Source organism: Microtus pennsylvanicus, chromosome 7 (genome assembly GCF_037038515.1).
Source record: "Microtus pennsylvanicus isolate mMicPen1 chromosome 7, mMicPen1.hap1, whole genome shotgun sequence".
NCBI classification, from domain to species: Eukaryota; Metazoa; Chordata; class Mammalia; order Rodentia; family Cricetidae; genus Microtus; species Microtus pennsylvanicus.
This window is the reverse complement of record NC_134585.1, coordinates 4,269,080-4,290,334: the sequence shown is the minus strand read 5'-3', so window position 1 is coordinate 4,290,334 and position 21,255 is coordinate 4,269,080. Positions and strand designations below refer to the sequence as shown.

Sequence of the window (21,255 nt, the reverse complement as noted above, 5' to 3'; positions counted from 1 at the left end):
TCAGTATCTATGGGCTGGTTTAGGGCTGCTCCCCTTCCAGGTAGACACCCAAACCTGTAGCTCAAATTCTTATAAAAGTGGCATAGTACTTCTACTACTATGGACAGCCTCACCCGTCCTCACTTCTTGTCACTGACAAGGTGAGAAACAGGTCTTAAAGGTCTTGTGAATCTGGACATAGGGAAAGTTGGAGTGGTTAAAAGCACTGATCTTGCAGAGATCTTGGGTTCAGTTCCCAGGACCCATAACAGCTCACAACCATCTGTAATTCTAGTCTCAGCATTCGGTGCCCTCTTCTGGCCTCCTAGAGCACCAGACATAGACATGTAGGGCAAACACACAGAAAATAGATTTTTTTGTAGTTTTGTTTTGATTTTAGGTTGTTTTTTTTTTTAAGTTTTTTTTAAAGACTGTTTCTCTGTGCAGCCTTGACTGTCCTGACGACTCTCACTCTGTAGACCAGGCTGGCCTCAAACTCACAGAGATTCACCTGCCTGTGTCAGGTAAAAGATGTTAACTGTTTTTGTTAACTGTTCAGTGCCTTGCTTATAGGCAAGGCGGCTGTTTCCCCCTCCCTTTCTTCCTCCTTTCCCTTCTCTCTCCCATGATCCCCACGCTCCCAATTTACTCAGGAGATCTTGTTTTTTTCTTCTTCCCATGAAGATTAGCTCCATGTATGTCTCTCTTAGGGTCTGTTTGTTATCTAGGGTCTCTGGGATTGTGAATTGTGGGCTGTTCATTTATTTATTTATTTATTTTTATTTTTATGGCTTTATGTCTAAAAGCCACTTATGAGTGAGTACATAATGATATTTGTCTTTCTGGGTCTGGGTTGCCTCACTCAACATGATGTTTTCTAGATTTATCCCTTTTCCAAATAAGACTTGTATAGTAGTTGGTGTTTATTTGGACACCCAACAAGTCAATATTCTGTGACTTCAGTGATTAGACAGTGAAACGCCTGATGTGCTGTTTTACAGGTGTACGGTCACGTCAGAGACGATCATGCGGGCACACCTGGAAGGGATTTCTAGATTAGGTTAATTGAGACATTCCAGATTGTCACCACCAACTTAAAAAAACAAAACAAAACAAAAAAACCCCAAAACTTTGAAAAAGCCATACTTGAACTGTTTGCTTGTTTGTTTGAAACAGGGTCTCTCTGTACAGCTTTGGCTGGCCTTGACCTTGCTCAATCCTCTTGCCTCTAGTGTGTGCTGACAGGCCTGTAAGTCTGGGTAGCCTGGCGTCTACTGTGACCATTTACCTGCTTGTTGATTCCAGCCATGAGTGTTTTGGGATTGCCCTTCTTTTAGGGGCTTCTAAATTCTGTCTTCCAGATCCTCCCACTCGCCATGCCCACATTCCCCTCCCCCTCAATCCGAAGAAAGGGCTGACCATGTAACTCTAGGTTGGCCTCAAATTTGTTAGTCCTCCTGCTTCATCACCCCACCACCACCCCCAGCACTAGCTTTTCTGCAGTCTTTTGTTGTACTTTAGATAGGGATTTTCCTGATTTTTTTTTTTTTTTTTTTTGGTTTTTCGAGACAGGGTTTCTCTGTGGCTTTGGAGCCTGTCCTGGAACTAGCTCTGTAGACCAGGCTGGTCTCGAACTCACAGAGATCCGCCTGCCTCTGCCTCCTGAGTGCTGGGATTAAAGGCGTGCGCCACCATCGCCCGGCTGATTTTCCTGATTTTCAATTTGCTTGGTCTTATAGGTGTTTTAGTTGGGTTATTTTTTTGTTTTTGTTTTCAAATTAAATTATTTTTGTTTTTTCCAGCTGTGTAATTTTCCTATTATCAGATACTCTCAAGTGTTTTGTCAGCCCCCACGGCTTTTTTTTTCCCTTTAAAAAAAAAGTATTCCAAGGAATTGGAGAGATTGCTCAGTGGTTAAGAGCATCGGCTATTCTTGCAGAAGACCCACATTTGATTCTCAGCCCTCACATGATGACTCACAACCATCTGTAAGCCCAGTTCCAGGGTATCTGGTACTCTATTCTGGCTTGGTGGCACTCAGATACACATCTATATAGGGAAAACATCCATATATATAAAATAAAAATAAGTATTTAAGTAATTTTATAGCAGGGTTGTGGCATATGCCTTTAATTCCAGCACTCAGGAGGCAGAGGTGGCTGGATCTCTTGAGTTCAAGGCTAGCCTGGTTTACATAGTGAGTTCCAGGGCAGCCAGGGAGAGAGGCCCCTGACTTTTAAAAAAATAAATAAGAGGATTTCAGAGCCTTAGCTCCAAACTGGTTTTCCTAGTTGAGCTGTAGCCTTTTGCATGGTTCTCAGCCTAGTGTTGCGTTTCTGTTACTTAAAGTCGTGGAAAAGACTCCACAACCTTAAACTTAAGCTTTTTGGTAGTGCAGTGGCAATATTTGGGACTTTGGCTTTCTGAATCAACTTTTTTTCATACTCTGACCTATAATTGATAGGCGTTTGGCTTGACCAACTATTTGAAGGCTGGCTGTGTTTTTCCTCGGATTTTGAAGGCCTGCCTGGTTGTTGATACATTGTAATTGTTTTGATTCTTTGAATGACTCTCTTCTCTGAAAGCACTTGATAGCTGCTCTGACTCCAGAGTTGGACTGCTCTGCAGTGCCCCTAAGCAAATGACGCTGGCCTGCCAATTTCAAGTAAAACTAGTATACTTTTATCTTCTGGATTTTTTGTTTGCTTGCTTTTCAAAACAATGTTTCTCTGTGTAGCCCTGGCTGTCCTGGAACTCTCTTGGTAGACCAGGCTGGCTTTGAACTCAGATATCACCTGCTTCTGCCTCCCAAGTGCTTAAAGTGAATTATAGGCGTGTGCTACCCCTGCCTGTCAGTATCATCTAGAGGTACAGTTTATTCTCTTTCTGGGTTAAATGTGAATAGGTTCTTTTGAGATAAAGTCTCTTACTTAGCTCAGGCTGACCTCAGATTCAGTGATCCTCCTTGCTTTAGTCTTCCAAGTGCTGAGATTATAGGTGGGCATCACCACATTTGACTGTGAAATTAAGCTTTTATATTGCTATTTATTTTATTCTGCCCCTCCTTTCTTCCCCCCTTTTCCTCTCCACTCCCTTCTCTTTAACTTTTCTAATTATCCTCCATTCCTTCTCCCCTCCCTCCTTTCTTCTCTTACTTGTGTTTTGAAAATTTTTTTGTGGGTTTTTTTGTTTGTTTGCTTGTTTTTTGGGACAGGGTTTCTGTGTCCTGGAACTAGCTCTTTTTTATTATTGCTTTTTATTGAGCTCTACATTTTTCTCTGCTCCCCTCCCTGCTTGTCTCCTCCCCTTCAACCCTCTCCCAAGGTCCTGTTGTTCCCAAATTACTCGGGAGATCTTGTCTTTTTCTATTTCCCATGTAGATTAGATCTATGTATGTCTCCTTTAGGGTCCTCATTGTTGTCTAGGTTCTCTGGGATTGTGACTTGTGGGCTGTTTTTCTTTGTTTAAAAACCACTTATGAATGAGTACATGTGATAATTGTCTTTCTGGGTCTGGGTTACCTCATTCAAAATGATGTTTTCAGCGGGGCAATGGTGGCGCACACCTTTAATCCCAGCACTTGGGAGGCAGAGGCAGGCGGATCTCAGTGAGTTCGAGACCAGCCTGGTCTTCAAGAGCTAGTTCCCAGGACAGGCTCCAAAGCTTAAAAAAAAAGTTTTCTAGCTCTATCCATTTGATTGCAAAATTCAAGATTTTTTTTTTTTTTTTTTTTTGCTGTGTAAATGTACCACATTTTCCTTATCCATTCTTTGGTCGACAGGCATTTAGATTGTTTCTAGGTTTTGGCTTTGACAAACAGTGCTGCTACGAACATAGTTGAGTACATGTCCTTGTGGTACGGGAGCATTCTTTGGGTATATACCCAAAAGTGGTATAGCTGGGTCTTGAGAAAGGTTGTTTCCTAATTTTCTGAGAAATCGCCACACTGACATCCAAAGGGGCTGTACCAGTTTGCACTCCCACCAGCAGTGCTTGAGTGTTCCCTTCACCCCACAACCTCTTCAGCGTAAGTTGTCATCAGTGTTTTTGATCTTGGCCATTCTTACAGGTGTAAGATGCAATCTCAGAGTTGTTTGTGTCTTTCAGCCATTTTAGATTCCTCTGTTGAGAGTTCTCTGTTTAGGTCTGTACTCCATCTTTTTTTTTTTTTTTTTGGATTATGTGTTCTTTTGGTGACAAATTTCTTGTTCTTTGTATATTTTGGAGATCAGACCTCTGTCTGTGGGTGGGGTTGGTGAAGAAGATCTTTTCCCATTCTGTAGGTTGTCATTCTGTCTTGTTGACCGTGTCCTTTGCTTTACAGAAGCTTTTCAGTTTCAGGAGGTCCCATTTATTAATTGTTTCTCTCAGTGTCTGTGCTGCTGGGATTCTATTTAGGAAGTGGTCTCCTGTGCCAATGCGTTCAAATGTACTTCTCACTTCTGTGAGGTTCAGTGTGGCTGGCTTTATGTTGAGGTCTTTGATCCATTTGGACTTGAGTTTTGTGCATGGTGATAAATATGGGTCTATTTTCATTCTTCTACATGTTGATATCCAGTTATGCCAGCACCACTTGTTAAATATACTTTCTTTTCTATTTGATATTTTTTTGCTTCTTTGTCAAAAATAAGGTGTTCGAAGGTATGTGGGTTAATATCTGGGTCTTTGATTTGGTTCCATTGGTCCTCCTGTCTGTTTTTTTTTTTTTTTTTGGTCTTGTAACTTTATTTATTTATTTGTTTATTTTTTAAAGATTTATTTATTTATTAAGTATACAGGCCAGAAGAGGGCACCAGATCTCATTACAGGTGGCTGTGAGCCACCATGTGGTTGCTGGGAATTGAACTCAGGACCTTTGGTAGAGCAGGCAGTGCTCTTAACCACTGAGCCATCTCTCCAGCCCTATTTATTTATTTATTTTTATTGAGAAAAGGAGAAAAAAAAACAAGTTTCCACCTCCTCCCAGCCTCCCATTTCCCTCCCCCTCCTCCCACCCTTCTTCCCCTCTTTCCACTCCTCTTCCCCTCCCTCTCCACCCAAAGAGCAGTCAGGGTTCCCTGCCCTGTGGTAAGTCCTAGGTCCTCCCCCCTCCGTCCATATCTAGGAAGGTGAACATCCAAACTGGCTAGGCTCCCACAAAGCCAGCACATTGCATAGGATCAAAACCCCGTGCCATTGTCCTTGGCTTCTCATCAGCCCTCATTGTTTGCCATGTTCAGAGAGTCCAGTTTTAACCCATGCTTTTTCAGTCACAGTCCAGCTGGCCTTGGTGAGCTCCCAGTATACTGGATCAGCTCCACTGTCTCAGTGGGTGGGTGCACCCCTTGTGGTCCCGACTTCTTTGCTCATGTTCTCCCTCCTTCTGTTCCTCATTGGGACCTTGGGAGTCCTGTCTGTTTTTATGCCAATACCAGGCCATTTTCAGTACTGTAACTCTGTAGTTTGAAGTTAGGGATTGTGATGCCTCCAGAAGTTCTTTGATTATACAGGATTGTTTTGGCTATTTTGTATTTTTTGCTTTTCCATATGAAGTTGAGAATTTTGCTGGGATTTTTATGGGCATTGCCTTGACTGTAGATTGCTTTTGGTAAGATTGCTATTATTTTTACTACATTAGTTCTACCTACCCAAGAGCTTGGGAGATCTTTCTATTTTTCTGGTGTTTTCTTCAATTTCTTTCTTCAAAGATTTAAAGTTCTTGTCATACAAGTCTTCCACTTGTTTGGTTGGAGTTACTCTGAGATATTTTATGCTATTATGAAGGGTGATGTTTTTCTGATTTCTTTCCCAGCCCTTTTATCATCTGTGTACAGGAGAACTACTGACTTTTTTGAGTTAATCTTGTATCCTGCTACATTATTGAAAGTGTTTATGAGTTGTAGAAGTTCCTTGGTAGAATTTTTAGGGTCGCTTATGTAAACTATCATATCATCAGCAAATAGTGAGAGTTTGACTTCTTTTCTGATTTGTACCCCCTTGATCATCTTTTGGTGCCTTATTGCTCTAGCTAGGACCTCAAGAACTAACTATATTGAATAGATATGGAGAGAATGGACAACCTTGTCTTGCTCCTGATTTCAATCGGATCGCTGGGAGTTTTTCTCCATTTAGTTTGATGTTGGCTGTTGGCTTGCTGTATATTGCTTTTATTTATTTATTTTTAATATTTATTTATTATGTATACAATATTCTGTGTGTATGTCTGCAGGCCAGAAGAGGGCACCAGACCTCATTACAGATGGTTGTGAGCCACCATGTGGTTGCCGGGAATTGAACTCAGTACCTTAGGAAGAGCAGGCAATGCTCTTAACCACTGAGCCATCTCTCCAGCCCCCTGTATATTGCTTTTATTGTGTTTAGGTATGGAACTAGCTTTTGTAGACCAGGCTTACAAAGAGATCCGTCTGCCTCTGCCTCCCAAATGCTGGGATTAAAGGTGTGCACCACCTCTTAAGTGATGGGACTTTACAGGCTTCAACTACTACCATTTGTGTGGGTTTTTTGTTTGTTTGTTTGTTTTTGTATTTGGCTGGCGTGGAATTTACTATGTATCCTGGACTGGCCTCAAAGTGGTATAGCTTCACTTGTTTCAGCCCTGTGTGTGCAGGATTACAGGGGTCATCTGTGCAGCTGGGGCAATTGGATCACAGTTTAAAGTCTATCTATCTGAGTTACAGAAATGAGTTCAAGTATTAAGTTCATTTCTCAAAATTATAAGAATAGGAATAATAATAAATTTTCAAAGGCTATTCTGTAATGCATAGAAAATGCTAAAATCAGATGATGTGTCTGAAACCTTGGTGCTTGTCATCTGTAGTGTGTGCTACCTGGGGTGGGAAGGTGTTAAGTCTGTGCATAGCAGGCCTGTACAGGGGCTGCTTTTTGTTGCACTTGCAGTGCTGAGAATGGAATCCACTGAGTTATAATATCCCCAGTTTTTATCTTTAGGGGAAAATATGTTACTATTGGTGGGGTGCATGCCACAGTGTGCCTATGGTGGTCAGGGACAACTTTCCAGAAGTTGGTTCTGTACTTCTACTGTGGGATCCAGGTTGAGAGGGTTGGAGTTGGCATGTACTTTATCCAGTTTGCCTCTCTGGGTTCAGTATATAGGTTTTACATTTTTGTTTTATTCCATTTAATTGTGTGTGTGTGTGTGTGCACGTGTGTGCACGCGCATTAAGGCTCTCATGTGGAAATCAGTGCAACCTGTTTCTTTCCTTCCACCACATGTGTTTTATGTATTACACTCAGGCCATCACCGTTGGCAACAAGTGTCTACCTTCTAACCCATTCTGACCCCAGTGTGTAGCTTTTTTTTTTTTTTTGGTTTTTCGAGACAGGGTTTCTCTGTGGTTTTGGAGCCTGTCCTGGAACTAGCTCTTGTAGACCAAGCTGGTCTCGAACTCACAGAGATCCGCCTGCCTCTGCTTCCTGAGTGCTGGGATTAAAGGCGTGCGCCACCACCGCCCGGCAGAGTGTAGCTTTTTATCGATTTGTGTGTTTGTTGACATGTACACATGTGTGTCCGTGCTGTGGAGGACAGAAGGAAGGTATAGGGTCCCTGGAACTGGCATTACCTGTGGTTGCCTATGGTGTTTTGCCTGCATGTGTGTCTGTTCACCATGTGCATGCAGTGCCCTAGGAAGCTAGAAGAGGGTGTTAGAGCCTTTGGGACTGGAGTTACAGATGATGGTGAACACACTGTGGATACTGGGAATTGGGCTTGGGTCCTTAGCAAAATCAACAAGTGCTCTTAACTTCTGAGATATCTATCCAGTTCTTTATGTAGCATTTTTTATTGTTTTTGCTTTTTGTATTTTGACAGTTTTTATATAGTCCTGGCTGGTCTGTAGCTTGCTATGTAAAACCAGGCTGGCCTCGAATTCATAGAGATCCTGCCTGTGCCTCCTGATTGCTAGGATTAAAAACCTGTACTGCTACTCCCAGCATGTATATAGTTTTTATTAAATTTATTTATTTTATGTGCATTGGTGTGAAGGTATCAGATCCCCTGAAACTGGAGTTACAGACAGTTGTGAGCTGCCATGTGGGTGCTGGGAATTGAACCTGGGTCCTCTGCAGAAGCAGCCAGTGCTCACAACTGTTGAGCCATCTCTTCAGTCAGTCCCTTGTACATAGTTTTTTAAAAGTACCTGTTTTGTAGCTATCATTTATCCTCAGCCTAGTACTTGAAGATGTAGTTGCTGTGGTGTAGTAATATGGACCGGCGGCGGGGCTGCGTCCCTAACACCCCAGCCGCCTGCTCGGCTAGCTTTTGCCCTGAAATAACAACACACAAACTGTATTCATTTAAACACTGCTTGGCTCATTTCTACCTAGCCTCTTCTAGGCTAACTCTCGCACCTGGACTAGCCCATTTCTTATCATCTGTATAGCACCGGTCTTACCAGGAAGATTCTAGCCTAAGTCCATCCTGGGTCGGAGCTTCATAGCGTGCATCTTCCCTGGAGCAGGGAGCATGGCGTCTATCTGAGGCGTCTGCTCCGGAGAGGAGAGCTGTCGAGTCTGAGCTCACTTCCTCTTCCTCCCGGCATTCTGTTCTGTTTACTCCACCTACCTATGTCCTAACCAATAAAATGGGCCAAGGCAGTTCCTTTATTAGCCAATGACCTTCCTCCATCATTTGAAGATGTAGTTGCTGTGGAGTTAAGAGGTCAGAGTTGGGTGTCCTGTGTCCTAATTTGTTAGTGTCTGGTAAAGGTTGGGTTGAATTTATTACTCTATGGCAGTAGATCATGACCTCCATGAGCACTGCAAACTGGATATATTGCATATTAGATATTTATGTTATGACTCATAACTGTAGCAGAATTACAGTCATGAAGTAGCAATGAAATAATTTTATAGTTGGGTTCACAGTATTGAGGGTTCAGAACCAGTGCTCTATAGAATTTAGTTCATCTGCTGGGCGGTGGTGGCACACAACTTTAATCCCAGCACTTGGGAGGCAGAGACAGGTGGAGTTCGCAGCCAGTCTGGTCTACAAGAGGTAGTTCTAGGACAGGCACCAAAACTACAGAGAAACCCTGTCCCAAAAAAAAACAAAAAATAAACCAATAATTACACAGAAACTGGTAATTAAATCACTGCTTGGCCTATTCGCTGTAGCTTTTTATTGGCTAGCTCTTCCATCTTAAATTAACCCATTTCTATTAATCTGTGTAGTGCCACGTGGCTGTGGCTTACTGGCAAGGTTCTGGTGTGTCTGTCTCCTGTAGGTGGCTCCATGGCTTCTCTTCAACCCCACCTTCTTTCTCCCAGCATTCAGTTTAGTTTTCCTGCCTTGCTCTATTTTACTAAGCTACCAGCCGTAACAATTTTATTTATTAATCAATAAAAGCAACACGTATACAGAGGGACTTCCCACACCAAAAACTTCCTTTACTATATTCCCTATTTGTACAGCAATAAGAACTAGATTATAGAATGGACTGTGTGTTCAGTTAATTTTTGGCAACTAAAAAAAAAATCGAACCCGAAAGTTTTTTTTTTTTTTTCGAGACAGGGTTTCTCTGTGGCTTTGGAGCCTGTCCTGAAACTAGCTCTGTAGACCAGGCTGGTCTCGAACTCACAGAGATCCGCCTGCCTCTGCCTCCCGAGTGCTGGGATTAAAGGCGTGTGCCACCATCGCCCGGCTGAACCCGAAAGTTTTTTATATTTATTAGAAAATGGTTTTTTTTACAGGCTTAGGATCAGAAACTCTGATTAATTAAGGGTTGACCTTAACATAACTTTTTTTTTTTTTGTTTTTCAAGACAGGGTTTCACTGTGTAGCCCTGGCCATCCTGGAACTAGCTCTTGTAGACCAGGCTGGCCTCAAACTCACAGAGATCACCTGCTTCTGCCTCCTGAGTGCTGGGATTAAAGGTGTGCGCCACCATTGCCTGGCTTATAACTCTATTTTACACTGTCTGATTTTCATGAGAAACGGAAACTGTGAGCTATGCTCTCTACTACCATCTCAGGGTGCTTAGGACGTTCCACATTTTCTTTTTTAAATATTTATTTATTTATTATGTATACAATGTTCTGTCTGTGTGTATGCCTGCAGGCCAGAAGAGGGCACCAGACCTCATTACAGATGGTTGTGAGCCACCATGTGGTTGCTGGGAATTGAACTCAGGACCTCTGGAAGAGCAGGCGATGCTCTTAACCGCTGAGCCATCTCTCCAGCCCCAGTGTTCCACATTTTCATGTCTCCCATGGGGCAGTGCCTCAGCATTTCCAGAAACTGTATCACCATAAGCACAGCAATTGTAAAGCATTTCAGGAAAGCAAAACCAGGGAGCAAAACAAGAAGTTAGTCTAAATATTGAGTTTTGATGGAAATAGGAGTTCTTGGAAGCAGAGGTGTGTGGTGGAAGTGACTCAGCAGAGAGCAGCCTCGTGTCAGTAGTATACAGTCTTTGTTAGTCCTACTACTTGCTTTTTGATGGGAGCCCCTGAATACACAGCAACACACTCAGACTTTGCATTAGCGTTTGCACTGCAGTAGATTAGTATAACAGTGTGGCTTCATATGCGAATTCATTTGAACAGTTCTGTAGGTCAGCAGCAGCCTGAACCTGGTCTAGAGTGGAGGGGTTCCTTCTGAGATCCCTACTTTAGCGCCCAGGCATTGTCGGCTAGGGCTCCACTTCTCCATCTTCCTGCCATCTGTCCTATTCTCTCCTCAGACTCCCCATCTGCTCCAGTGGAAGCAAGCATGGGGTGTGGCCACATAGCCCAGGGTGGTTTCTGTTTGAAGGTCTGCTGATGAGTAATTTTCATTTCTGTTACAGTGTGCTTTGGCATGTGTTTCTGGGGGCAGAGGGCAGACTGGGGATAAAGGATAAAAGCACAGTGACAGCATGGTGACACTGCCACTTCTGTGATTGTAGAGTTGTAGATTACGTCATTGAAATGGATCTGTTTGGTGCTCAGTGGTTTGGTGTTTGTTATTGCTGGGAGTTAAATCTAGGGCTGCATGCACATTGAGCACTCTACCTTAAACTGTTTCTTCAACTCAATTCAAATATTTTAAAAATTCTTTACATTTTTTTCTTTTCTCCCTCCAGCATTTACTGTGTGCACCTGTGTGGATACAGGGTAGCCATAACTGCCTGTGGAAGCTGAGGAGGACTTGGGGTGGGGGTCAAGTCCTCCTTCCCACCGTGCAGGTTCTGGTGATGGAACTCAAGTTGTCAGGCCTGTCAGAAAACACCTTTACCCAGTGAGCCATCTTTCCAGTCCTGTGCATACCCTCTGTCCTTCTTTGGGATCAGGGTCTCATGCTGAGAACTAGGCTCAAGCTAGTCCGCAGGCTAGTAGCCTAAAGTAGCTCAGGCTGGCCCCAAACGCCTGACAGTTATCCTACCTTTTGAGTATAGTGACTATAAGTATTAACACCATGTCTGGCTAGATGTTTCTGCTTGCTTTAGTAGATCTAAAGTTCCCTTTTCATGGAAGGTGGGTAGGGTCTCAGGTAGTATTATTTTCAGATGTGTCAGTTTTGTTTATGCTGCATTTGATTAACTGTGAAACTGATTCTTTGCCTGTCTAAAACACCTGATAGTCCTAATAAAGAAGTGAACGGGCAATAGCAAGGCAGAAGCACAGATAGGCGGGGCTGGCAGGCAGAGAGGATAAAAGGAGAAAAGAGGCGAAGAATGAGGAGCAGTAACAGGAGAAAAAGGAGAGGAGGACATCAGGGGCCAGCCACCTAGTCACCCAGCTACACAACAAGCCACTGAGAAAGAAGCAAAGGAAGGTATACAGACCTAGAGAAAGATAAAAGCCCAGAGGCATAAGGTACTTGGGTCAATATAGGTTTAGAAAAGCTGACACGAAACAAGCCGAACTAAGGCCGGACATTCATAACTAAGAATAAGCCTCCATGTGTGATTCACCTGGGAGCTGGGTGGTGGCCCCCAGAAAGCCAGAAGAGTAAGAGTTCACATAACAGTCCATGCAGCCCAGGCTGATCTTGAACATGATGTATAATGAAGGCTGGCCCTTTCTAGCTTCTGATGCTGTCTCCATTTCCTACAGGTCCCACGTGCCCTATGGACCAGGGTGCCTTTTTATTTCATGTTTATTATGGTTTTTTATTTTTATATTTATTTATTTATTTATTTTTGGTTTTTCGAGACAGGGTTTCTCTGTAGCTTTGGAGCCTGTCCTGGAACTCCCTTTGTAGACCAGTATGGCCTCGAACTTACAGAGATCCGCCTGCCTCTGCCTCCCAAGTGCTGGGATATTATGGTTTTTTAAAGGTTTTTTAAAATCTGCCTTCAAATAGCACCTTGCCTTGTGACATTTGTCTCTCCTGCCTGCTCCCAAATCACAACACACAGATTATTAATTATAAACGCTTGGTCAGTGGCTTAGGCTTGTTACTGACCAGCTCTTACAACTTATATGAACCCATTCTTATCAATCTACTTTTTGTCTGATGGCTTTATTACCTTTACTCTGTACTGCCCATACTGTTTCTTCTTCATCTGGCTGTGTGACTCTGTGTCTCTTCCCTTGTTCCTAGCGTCTTCTGTGTCCCCAAAATCCTGCCTACCTGTTGGCTGCTCAGCTTTTTATTAAACAGATCTTCACAGTGTGCGAAAAGATTATTCCACAACACTTATAAAGTTTTTTTTTTTTTTTTGTCAGACATGGTAGCACATTTTTAAATCCCAGTGCTTGGGACTAAGGCAAGTGTTTCTCTGAGTTTGATATCAGCCTGGTCTACTTAACTGAATTCCAGAACAGCCAAGGCTATATAGTGAGATCCTGTCTCAAAACAACAACAACAACAAAAAGTTTTCTTTTTTTCTTTTTTCTTTCTTTTTTGTGATAGTGACATTGCAGTGTAACTCTTTAGTCATCTGATGTATGTGGTTAAGGATCTGTACAGCGTTGGACCCTTCAAACTGTTCTTGGGCCCTGTGCTGTTTTATTTATCGTTATTGAAGGCTGTTTCTGTCTGGAAGCACTGAGGAAGCCAGTGCTCTTCCTTTCCCATGGCCACAGCAGAGTATGCTGTTTGGAGACAGGCTGGCACTGAACAGTTCCAGTTTGATCTGGCCTTGCTCTGGATCTGCCCAAGCCCAGGGCACTAATCTGTGACTGGAACCCTGAGGAGATAGATGTGCAGCCATGTTTGGTGACCTGTCTCTGGGAAATCATTTCCTCTGTCACTTGAGCTTTATGAGGTCTTTGGTCTTTTTCTGGCTAAATTACCTTTACCAAGCAGGTATGGCTGAGCAATGAATTAGGATGCATGGGAGGGGCTTGACAAAGGGGAGTTTCTTCTGCCTAGTAAGTAGCGTGGCCTGGCTTGTTCTTCCCCAGTTCAGGGAGACCTGACCTGATGGCATACTCAGGGTGAGATACACAAACTACAGTGAGAGTTGCTGTTTGTCTTCGCTGTGCAAGACTTTATCCCTCCCAGTTGGATTCTATAGCAGAAGACAATGCAGGTCGCTTATAGGAGAGTGAGGCAGGAAATCAATCTTTATAAAACAAAGGACACAGCTTATATAAAATGTTTCAGATGAGCGAAGTGAAAACTAAGTGTAATTTTCTTTCACTTTATCTTCAGTCCCGTAAGGGTAGGACTGATTGCTGTGTGCTTCTGAGTCTGTGTGCTCCACCTCAGCTTTAGCAAGTCACATATTCATGGCTTTGCTCATGTTATCTACAAAGGAAACTGCCTGGTATGCAGCAGTAGAGTGGGCAGGTGTAGACTGGCCCCTGGCCCAACTCTGCTCCAGACGCACAGGACAGACATGCAGCTGGTTAGTATGGCCACCATCACATGATGCTTGCTCTAAGTATAGCCTACCTTTCTGGAAGCTGCAAACACCTGGAGAAGCAGTCACAGAGGCCCTAGCTAGAAAGTATTTGCTTTTCCTAGGTGTACGTTGTGCAGTTGTGGACTGTCAAGCTTGTTTCCTGCTGTTTTTGTAAATGGTAAAAAGAGCTCACTGCCTCACAGTTGGGTTATAGGTTGGTCTGTTTTCTATGAGAACTGGTGATAAACAAGAATCCCTTAATATCATTCCAGAAGTGCCTTTGATCTCTTCAGACCCACAAATAGCTCTTATTAAAATTTAAAGATTATTTTATGTGTAAGAATGTTTTGCCCTTATGTCTGTATGTGCATCACATGCATACCTAGTGCCCTCAGAAGTCAGAAGAGGGTGTTTTTTTTTAATATTTATTTATTGTGTATACAATATTCTGTCTGTGTGTATGCCTGCAGGCCAGCAGAGGGCATCAGACCCCATTATAGATGGTTGTGAGCCATCATGTGGTTGCTGGGAATTGAACTCAGGACCTTTGGAAGAGCAGTCAGTGCTCTTAACCCCTGAGCCATCTCTCCAGCCCCCAGAAGAGGGTGTTAAATCCTTTGGAATTAGAGTTACCATGAGCTGCCATGTGGTTGCTGGGAATTGAACCCCAGTTCTCTAAGAGCAAGAAGTGCTCTTAATCACTGACCCCCTTCTCCAGCACCTCAACCCACACTACCAAGCTCTTAAACATGTAAAAAAGTAGTCTTTTCTCATTTATTTATTTACTTAATTACTTATCTTTGGTTTTCCAAGATTGGGTTTCTTTGTGTAGCCTTGACTGTCCTGGAACCAGCTTTGTAGACTAGGCTGGCCTCACAGAGATCTGCCTGCCCCTGCCTTCTGACTGCCACTGCCCAGCTGATCACTTCTTTTAAGAATGTTTTTTAAAAAACAGTTTCCATATTTAGCTAAGACTGGCTTCCAACTGTAATCCTCTTACCGCATCCTCCCAGGTGCTTATAGGCTTGCACCATCACACGCAGCAAAGAGGAAAGCATTTTAAAATGTCAGTGAGATATTTTACTTAACAAGTTGGCAGAAGTTCACCACAGTGAAGAAACACTGACCATCAATGAGCAGGGAGGCAGATGCTGTCATACATGTAGTGTGAGCATTGTTCTACATCTTTTTTTTTAATTAATTTATTTATTTATCATGTATACAATATTCTGTGTGTATGCCTGCAGGCCAGAAGAGGGCACCAGACCCCATTACTGATGGTTGTGAGCCACCATATGGTTGCTGGGAATTGAACTCAGGACCTTTGGAAGAGCAGGCAATACTCTTAACCGCTGAGCCATCTCTCCAGCCCTTGTTCTACATCTTTATTGAAGGAAGTTTGTATCCAATAATGAAAATACAAATCATCCTCTGAGAAGTATCACATAAAGGGATTTGTTCAATAATATGCTTGCTTACAAGGTGGTAGATGCTTAAACTGTGGGAAAATTGAAGGTTAGAAACACTTAGTAGTTGATTGGCTAATGACTACAGCTACAATAGACCATGAGACTACTCATCACTGAAATACTTTCAAGACCCAGCGTCAAGGTAATAAAGCAAGAGCAGTGTATGATGCTGTCTACCGTGGGAAGAAAGAACCCACACTGTCTCTGCATTGTGTGCATGTGGACACTGGGAGAAACACTGTCCTGGTATACAGATGTTGAGGGAAGAGGTAGCATGTTTTATGTTGCAGATTTTGTATCATATGCATGGATTGCTTTTCCAAAAAACTAAGTCAATAGAGTGCTTTAAAAGTGGAACTAGGCCATCCAGATGGCTCAGTGGATAGGGACGTTTGCCACCAAGCCTTATGACTGGAGTCCGATCCCCAGGAATCACATGGTTGAGCGAGAAAACTGACTCCCACAGGCTCTTTCTGATTGCTACATGTGCACCATGGCATGCACACACCCGCACCTATACATGCATGACTAGAGCTGTAGCAGTAGCAGGCTTTTGGGCCACCAACCAGCACCCAAATCATGACATGGAGACTTAATATTAGTTATGAATACTCAGCCTTATCTTATGCTTGTCCCATTAGCACTTAAAACTTAATTTAACCTGTTTCTCTCATCTACATTTTGCCTATGGCTTTTTACTTTTCTCTCATTCTGTATATTCTACTTTCCTGCTTCCTCTGTTTCTAGCTGGCTGGCTAGCCGGTCCTGGGCGTCTCCCTTTCTTTCTCCTTCGTTCTCTTCTCTCATCTTGAGCCTAGATTTCTCCTACTTATTCTGTCTGCCCACCAATCCCACCTATTCCTCTACTGCCTAGCTTTTTATTAGATCAGTCAGGCGCCTTAAGCAGGCACAGCAACACATCTTTGCATTATTGAACAAGTGCAGCATGAAAAATGTAACACAAGCCAGAAAGAAGGTGGTGGCGCACGCCTTTAATCCCAGCACTCAGGAGGCAGAGGCAGGTGGATCTCTGTGAGTTTGAGGCTACCCTGGTTTACAGAGCTAGTTCCAGGACAGGCTCCAAAGCTACACAGATAAACTCTCTCAAATAAATAAATAAAAGGCATTTTACACATCTTTGCCTAGTTCAAAGTAATATTCCACCACAGCAATAGTGGTCTGATAACCTCTGTGGAGTACCTTCAGGGGAAGGTGACACATGAGTATTATGGTGTAGCACGATTAATAAAAACCCAGAGACAGACATTGGGGTACAACCTGAAGGTCAGAAAAGCAAAACAGCCAGCCATTGGCTCTTACCTCCACCTTAGTCCAAAATGGCATTCAGCCTCCAGGAGTCTCAGAATGAGACTGTGTGTAGGAGCTGTTTCCTCCCATTTTATATTCCCCTCTAGGGCCGGGATTAAAGGTGTGCACCACTTCCACTCAGTTTCTTTGGCTGTGACTGCTGGGATTAAAGGTGTGTGTCACCACTGCCTGAGGTCTACAAGGCTGACCAGTGAGGATGTTTTACTTTCTGATCTTCAGGCTGCTCCTTTATTAACCAATGGTAATGAAACATATTCACAGATAGGAACGTATAAAGAGGGGAATCCCACATCACATGTTGGTCCTGATTTTCCATTGTTTCTCAACAGTGATGAGTGAAGGCTTGGATGGTAAGAGCCTTGGGCTCTGGGGTCAACCCTTAGAAAGGGTTTTCCTTTGTTTTGACAGCCCATTTAAATATCCTTTCGACAAGACTGAAGTCTTTTGTCTTTTTATCTATAGGAACTTACAAGCAGCAATTGGCGCTTACTATGACTTTGAGAGCCCAAATATCAGTGTGCCCTCTATGTCCTTTGTTGAAGACGTCACCATAGGAGAAGGGGAATCTATACCTCCTGATACTCAGTTTATAAAAACATGGCGGATCCAGAATTCTGGTAAGTGTATAATGGGAATTTCTATGCTAATTGTTTTTTTTTTAAAATAGAATGTGAATGGAATGACTACAGTGTTCTGAGTTTTTTCTTGTACACAGTATGTAGTATTTTCTTACACTGACAACGGCCAGACACCAGTGAACCTTCTTAGAATAGAAAGAAGCTTAGTCTATTTCTACATCCAGACACAGTCTAATACTCATTTGCTGCTAGAAACTAGGCTTGTATGTAGTATTGTCTCCACCTGGAGTTCTCTGTTCTTCCACTTCCAATCTCATGAATACTCATCCTCCTCAGCAGCCAGAGAAGGTGCCTCCTTGACTAGTGCAGGTTAGTTAGAAGAACTCTCGTCATTGGCTCCTTGAAGTTCATTCCTGTGCAGCCACAGGACTCTCAGAAATTGCACTGGGATGTCTATGAGGTATTAAAACCACTTTGAAAAATGGGGTGAAGAGTGTGGGATTTTGTTCAGAAGAGTCATTTTAATAAGACACATTGTAATTTAGCACAGTGGCACAGGTATAATCCCAGCACTCTGGGGCAGAGGCTAGAGGATCGCTGCAAGTTTGGGGCCAGTCTGGGCTATGTAATGAAATCCAGATCAACCAGAACTACATAGTGAAACCCAGTCTCAGGCAAGCATGAACACTGAAAGGTGACCGAGTAAGCACATTTTGACTTGTTGGTGCGTAAGTTGATCATAGTTCTTTGACAGTGGACCTGGTTATGGTATGGTAGATTCAGTGTCTCTTACTACCTGTTGCTTGTTAACTTCTTTGAGTTCTTATTTCTATCCCATCTAGTGGAGATTTCTGCTTCCCAGCTGAAGATGCTTTAACTTACTTAGTAGTGAAGAGAGAGCCTGAGCTGTGGAGTGCTAGGCAGAGAGTGGCACTCAGCTGAGGCGAGTGTGTGATTTGATGTGAGGTGACATAAAGTGACTTAGGGGACCCAAGCAGACTTTTCAAAATTACTTTTTTGGACTCGGTTTCCTTTTTAGTTCTTTGTAGTTTAGTTCATTGTGATGGGGCAGCTCTGGCTAATCCCTATTTTGTGTGTTCTGTGAGCCCTGGCTTCCCGGTGGTCACAGCAGTATACTGTTGGAGGCTTTTGTGACACAGGAAAATGCTCACGCTTTCTGGTTTTTGTTTTTTCTTTAAATTCTCAGCCAAGGTTTGCTTTGGGTTTTGTTTTGATTTTTGTTTTGCTTAATTTCTATTTCACCTTGAAATTTACCTGTTTTAAATCACAGACATCTCTCTAGTTCACCTTCATGTTTCTTCTCAGAATTAGGCAAACTTAACATTATACACTAAAAATGTTGTCAAACATACATGTGGTTTTCTGTTGGTTCATGCCCTCCCACCTTAAGGCAGAGTTTCTCAGTGTAGACCAGGCTGGCCAAGAACTCAAAGAGATCAGCCTACCTCAGCCTCTGAATATTGGGATCAAAGGCGCGAGCTATCACCACCAACAAATAATACGCTTTTATTTCACTTAATTCTGTGTTACGGGTGTGCACGAATGCCACAAGACACGTGGAGTCAGTTCTCTCCTTTCGTTATGTGGCCTGGGAACTGAGCTTGGTTTTCAGGCTTGGGACAGGCACCTTTTACCCACTCGGCCATCTCACCAGCCACCTTTTCATTTGTTTTGAAACAAGGTCTTAATGTATATATAGCCTTGCCTTGGCCTACTGCCCAGCTATTTATTTGGGCTTTGTTTTGAGATAGGGTTTTACTCTATAGTGCAGACTAGCTTCAAGTATACCATCTCCCTGCCTCAGCCTCCTTAGTTTGGGTTATAGACGTGGTCTACTACAGTCTGCTACAAGGCTATATTTAAGAGGCTGAGGAAGCTGGCTGTGGTGTTAATCCCAATACTTGGAAAACTGAAGATGGGAAGATGTTGAATACCAGGCCAGCCTGAGCAAGAGAAAGTGAGAGAGGGAGGGATAGAGAGAGGAAGGGAATCAGGCAAGGCAGAAAGATGGGGGGTAGGTAGTGTTTCAAGACAACAAAACTTGATTTGTTACAGAATAGCCATTTTACTTTCTATAAAACTGATGTCTGTCATTAACTCAGGAGGAGATAGCTCTGCAGATATGGGAAGTCGGGGAGGTTGTCTGTGATGTTTAAAGTAACAGGTCAGAATTCCAAAGCTGCCTTTCACCTTGACCTAAAACACGGTTGGGCTGAGTACTGTTGGCTTTCAGCACTTCTGTGTCTAAAGTCAGTTCTTGTATCTGAATTCTTCTTAAAGTGTGACAGCAATTGCTTGAAATTTTATTCTTCAAGGTACTCTGCACAAAAAAAAGTTCATTCTTTTGCTAGTTGTTGAATGCTTCCCATTGACTCGGGTACTGAGTAAGGGGTGAGTTGTTAGAGGACGCGGTGTGCACTGCTTCCTCAGCATTGGCGTAGAAGTAGGGAGGCACCTGCCATTGATAGTCTCTGACTGTCATTCATCGCCTGCTTTTGGAGAAAATTGTTTACTGGGAGAGTTAAATCCATAGTAGTTGTCGTGGCACCTCTTGTTTTAGGTACTAGACTAGCACACAATGGATGAGATAATGTAATAACTGCATGTAGCTGTCCAGTAACTTCCCTAGAGGGTTTAACTGTCATAAATTGGAAATCAGTCCTTTGATATTTAGCTATGTAGATGGCTTAGCAGTTAAGAGCACTGTCTTTTCTTCCCAGAGAACTTGGGTTCAATTCCCAGCATCTACATGGCAGCTCACACCTGTCTGTAGCTTCAGTTCCACGGGATCAAACACCCTCACACAGACACACCTGCAGGCAAAACATCAATGTACATAAAATAAAAATAAATTATTATTAAAAAAGATGTAAGAAAGACCCATGTGGCTTGGCTGGTAGAATTCACCTTGAATGCACAAGGCCTGGGTTCAGTCACTAGCACTGCACGCGCGAGCGCGCACACACACACACACACACACACACACACACACACACACACAAAATGTAAGTAGACAGATTTTTTTGTTGTTGTTAGCAGCTTCCAGTTTCTCAGTTTTTACCACAAGGGTTAACTACAGTTGACAGCAGTCTCTATTGACTGTTTCAGCTGTGGTTGTCACATGAAAGCGGCTTGAGTGTGCGCACAGCTGTTTGTGAGCTTTGTGCTTCATAGAAATGAAAATGAAACTAGACGTCTGAAAGGAAGTTGAAAAAGAACAACTGTTCCCTCTCTCCCTCCCTCTTGAGACAGTCTCACCATGTAACTGGGATTGCATTGTCCTGTGACCACACACACACACACGGGGGGGGGGGAGAGGAGAGAGAGTTTTTCTTCTTCAGATCGTTGAAATACTTTATCCCTTCTTTTCAGTCTGGTTACAGAGAGGATATTTCCCTGGGCTCATTTATCACAGTTTAGCATTGTCAGGTATAGGAAGGAACTTCTGTCTGTCTCCATGGAGCAGCCTCCACACACCAGCATTATTGGGGAACCTCCAAGGGGTTTGTCTTCTGCAGTGACATATGCGTGTTCCTTGCATCTCCAGACAACTATAGCCACAGAGCTATGGCCATGTCCAGGCTTTCTAGAGCTACTGGATGACTTCCTTTTGGCCGGCCTGCCTGCCTGCCTGCCTGCCTGCCTGCCTCCCTCCCTCCCTCCCTCCCTCCCTCCCTTCCTCCAAGATTTATTTATTTATTTTAAGAATGTGAGCATGTACAACTTGATGGCAGGATTTATGCCAGAAGAAGGCATTTGATCTCGATAAAAATGGCTGTGAGCCACCATGTGGTTGCTGGGAATTGAACTCAGGACCTCTGGGCAATGCTCTTAACCTTTGGGTCATCTCTTCAGCCCCTCCTTTTGATGTTTCTGATGTTATTATTCAGGGTTGTGGGTTTTTTGTTGTTGTTTATTTTAAATGTGATATTCAGTGATAATTGAGCATTACTGCCTTAATCATATATGGAACTTAATTTCCAAAATCATAAAGCACATATGAGTTATCCTTTTGTTCTAGAAAAACCTGTTCATGTATATGAGATAACCAAACAATAGTAGCAGATCTCTAGACCAGTGGTCCTC

The 21,255-nt window shown here is 43.1% G+C and overlaps 1 protein-coding gene across 3 annotated transcripts in view; it reads left to right on the top strand.

The window, feature by feature from the left end:
* The window catches only part of Ilrun (inflammation and lipid regulator with UBA-like and NBR1-like domains), a 68,430-nt gene that overhangs the window by 9,243 nt on the left and 37,932 nt on the right, over positions 1-21,255 (top strand). For all 3 annotated transcript variants that reach the window (XM_075979668.1, XM_075979667.1, XM_075979666.1), the window contains exon 2: positions 17,033-17,187. In XM_075979668.1, the coding sequence (XP_075835783.1) occupies positions 17,033-17,187 (155 nt within the window). The remainder of the gene's footprint in view (positions 1-17,032; positions 17,188-21,255) is intronic.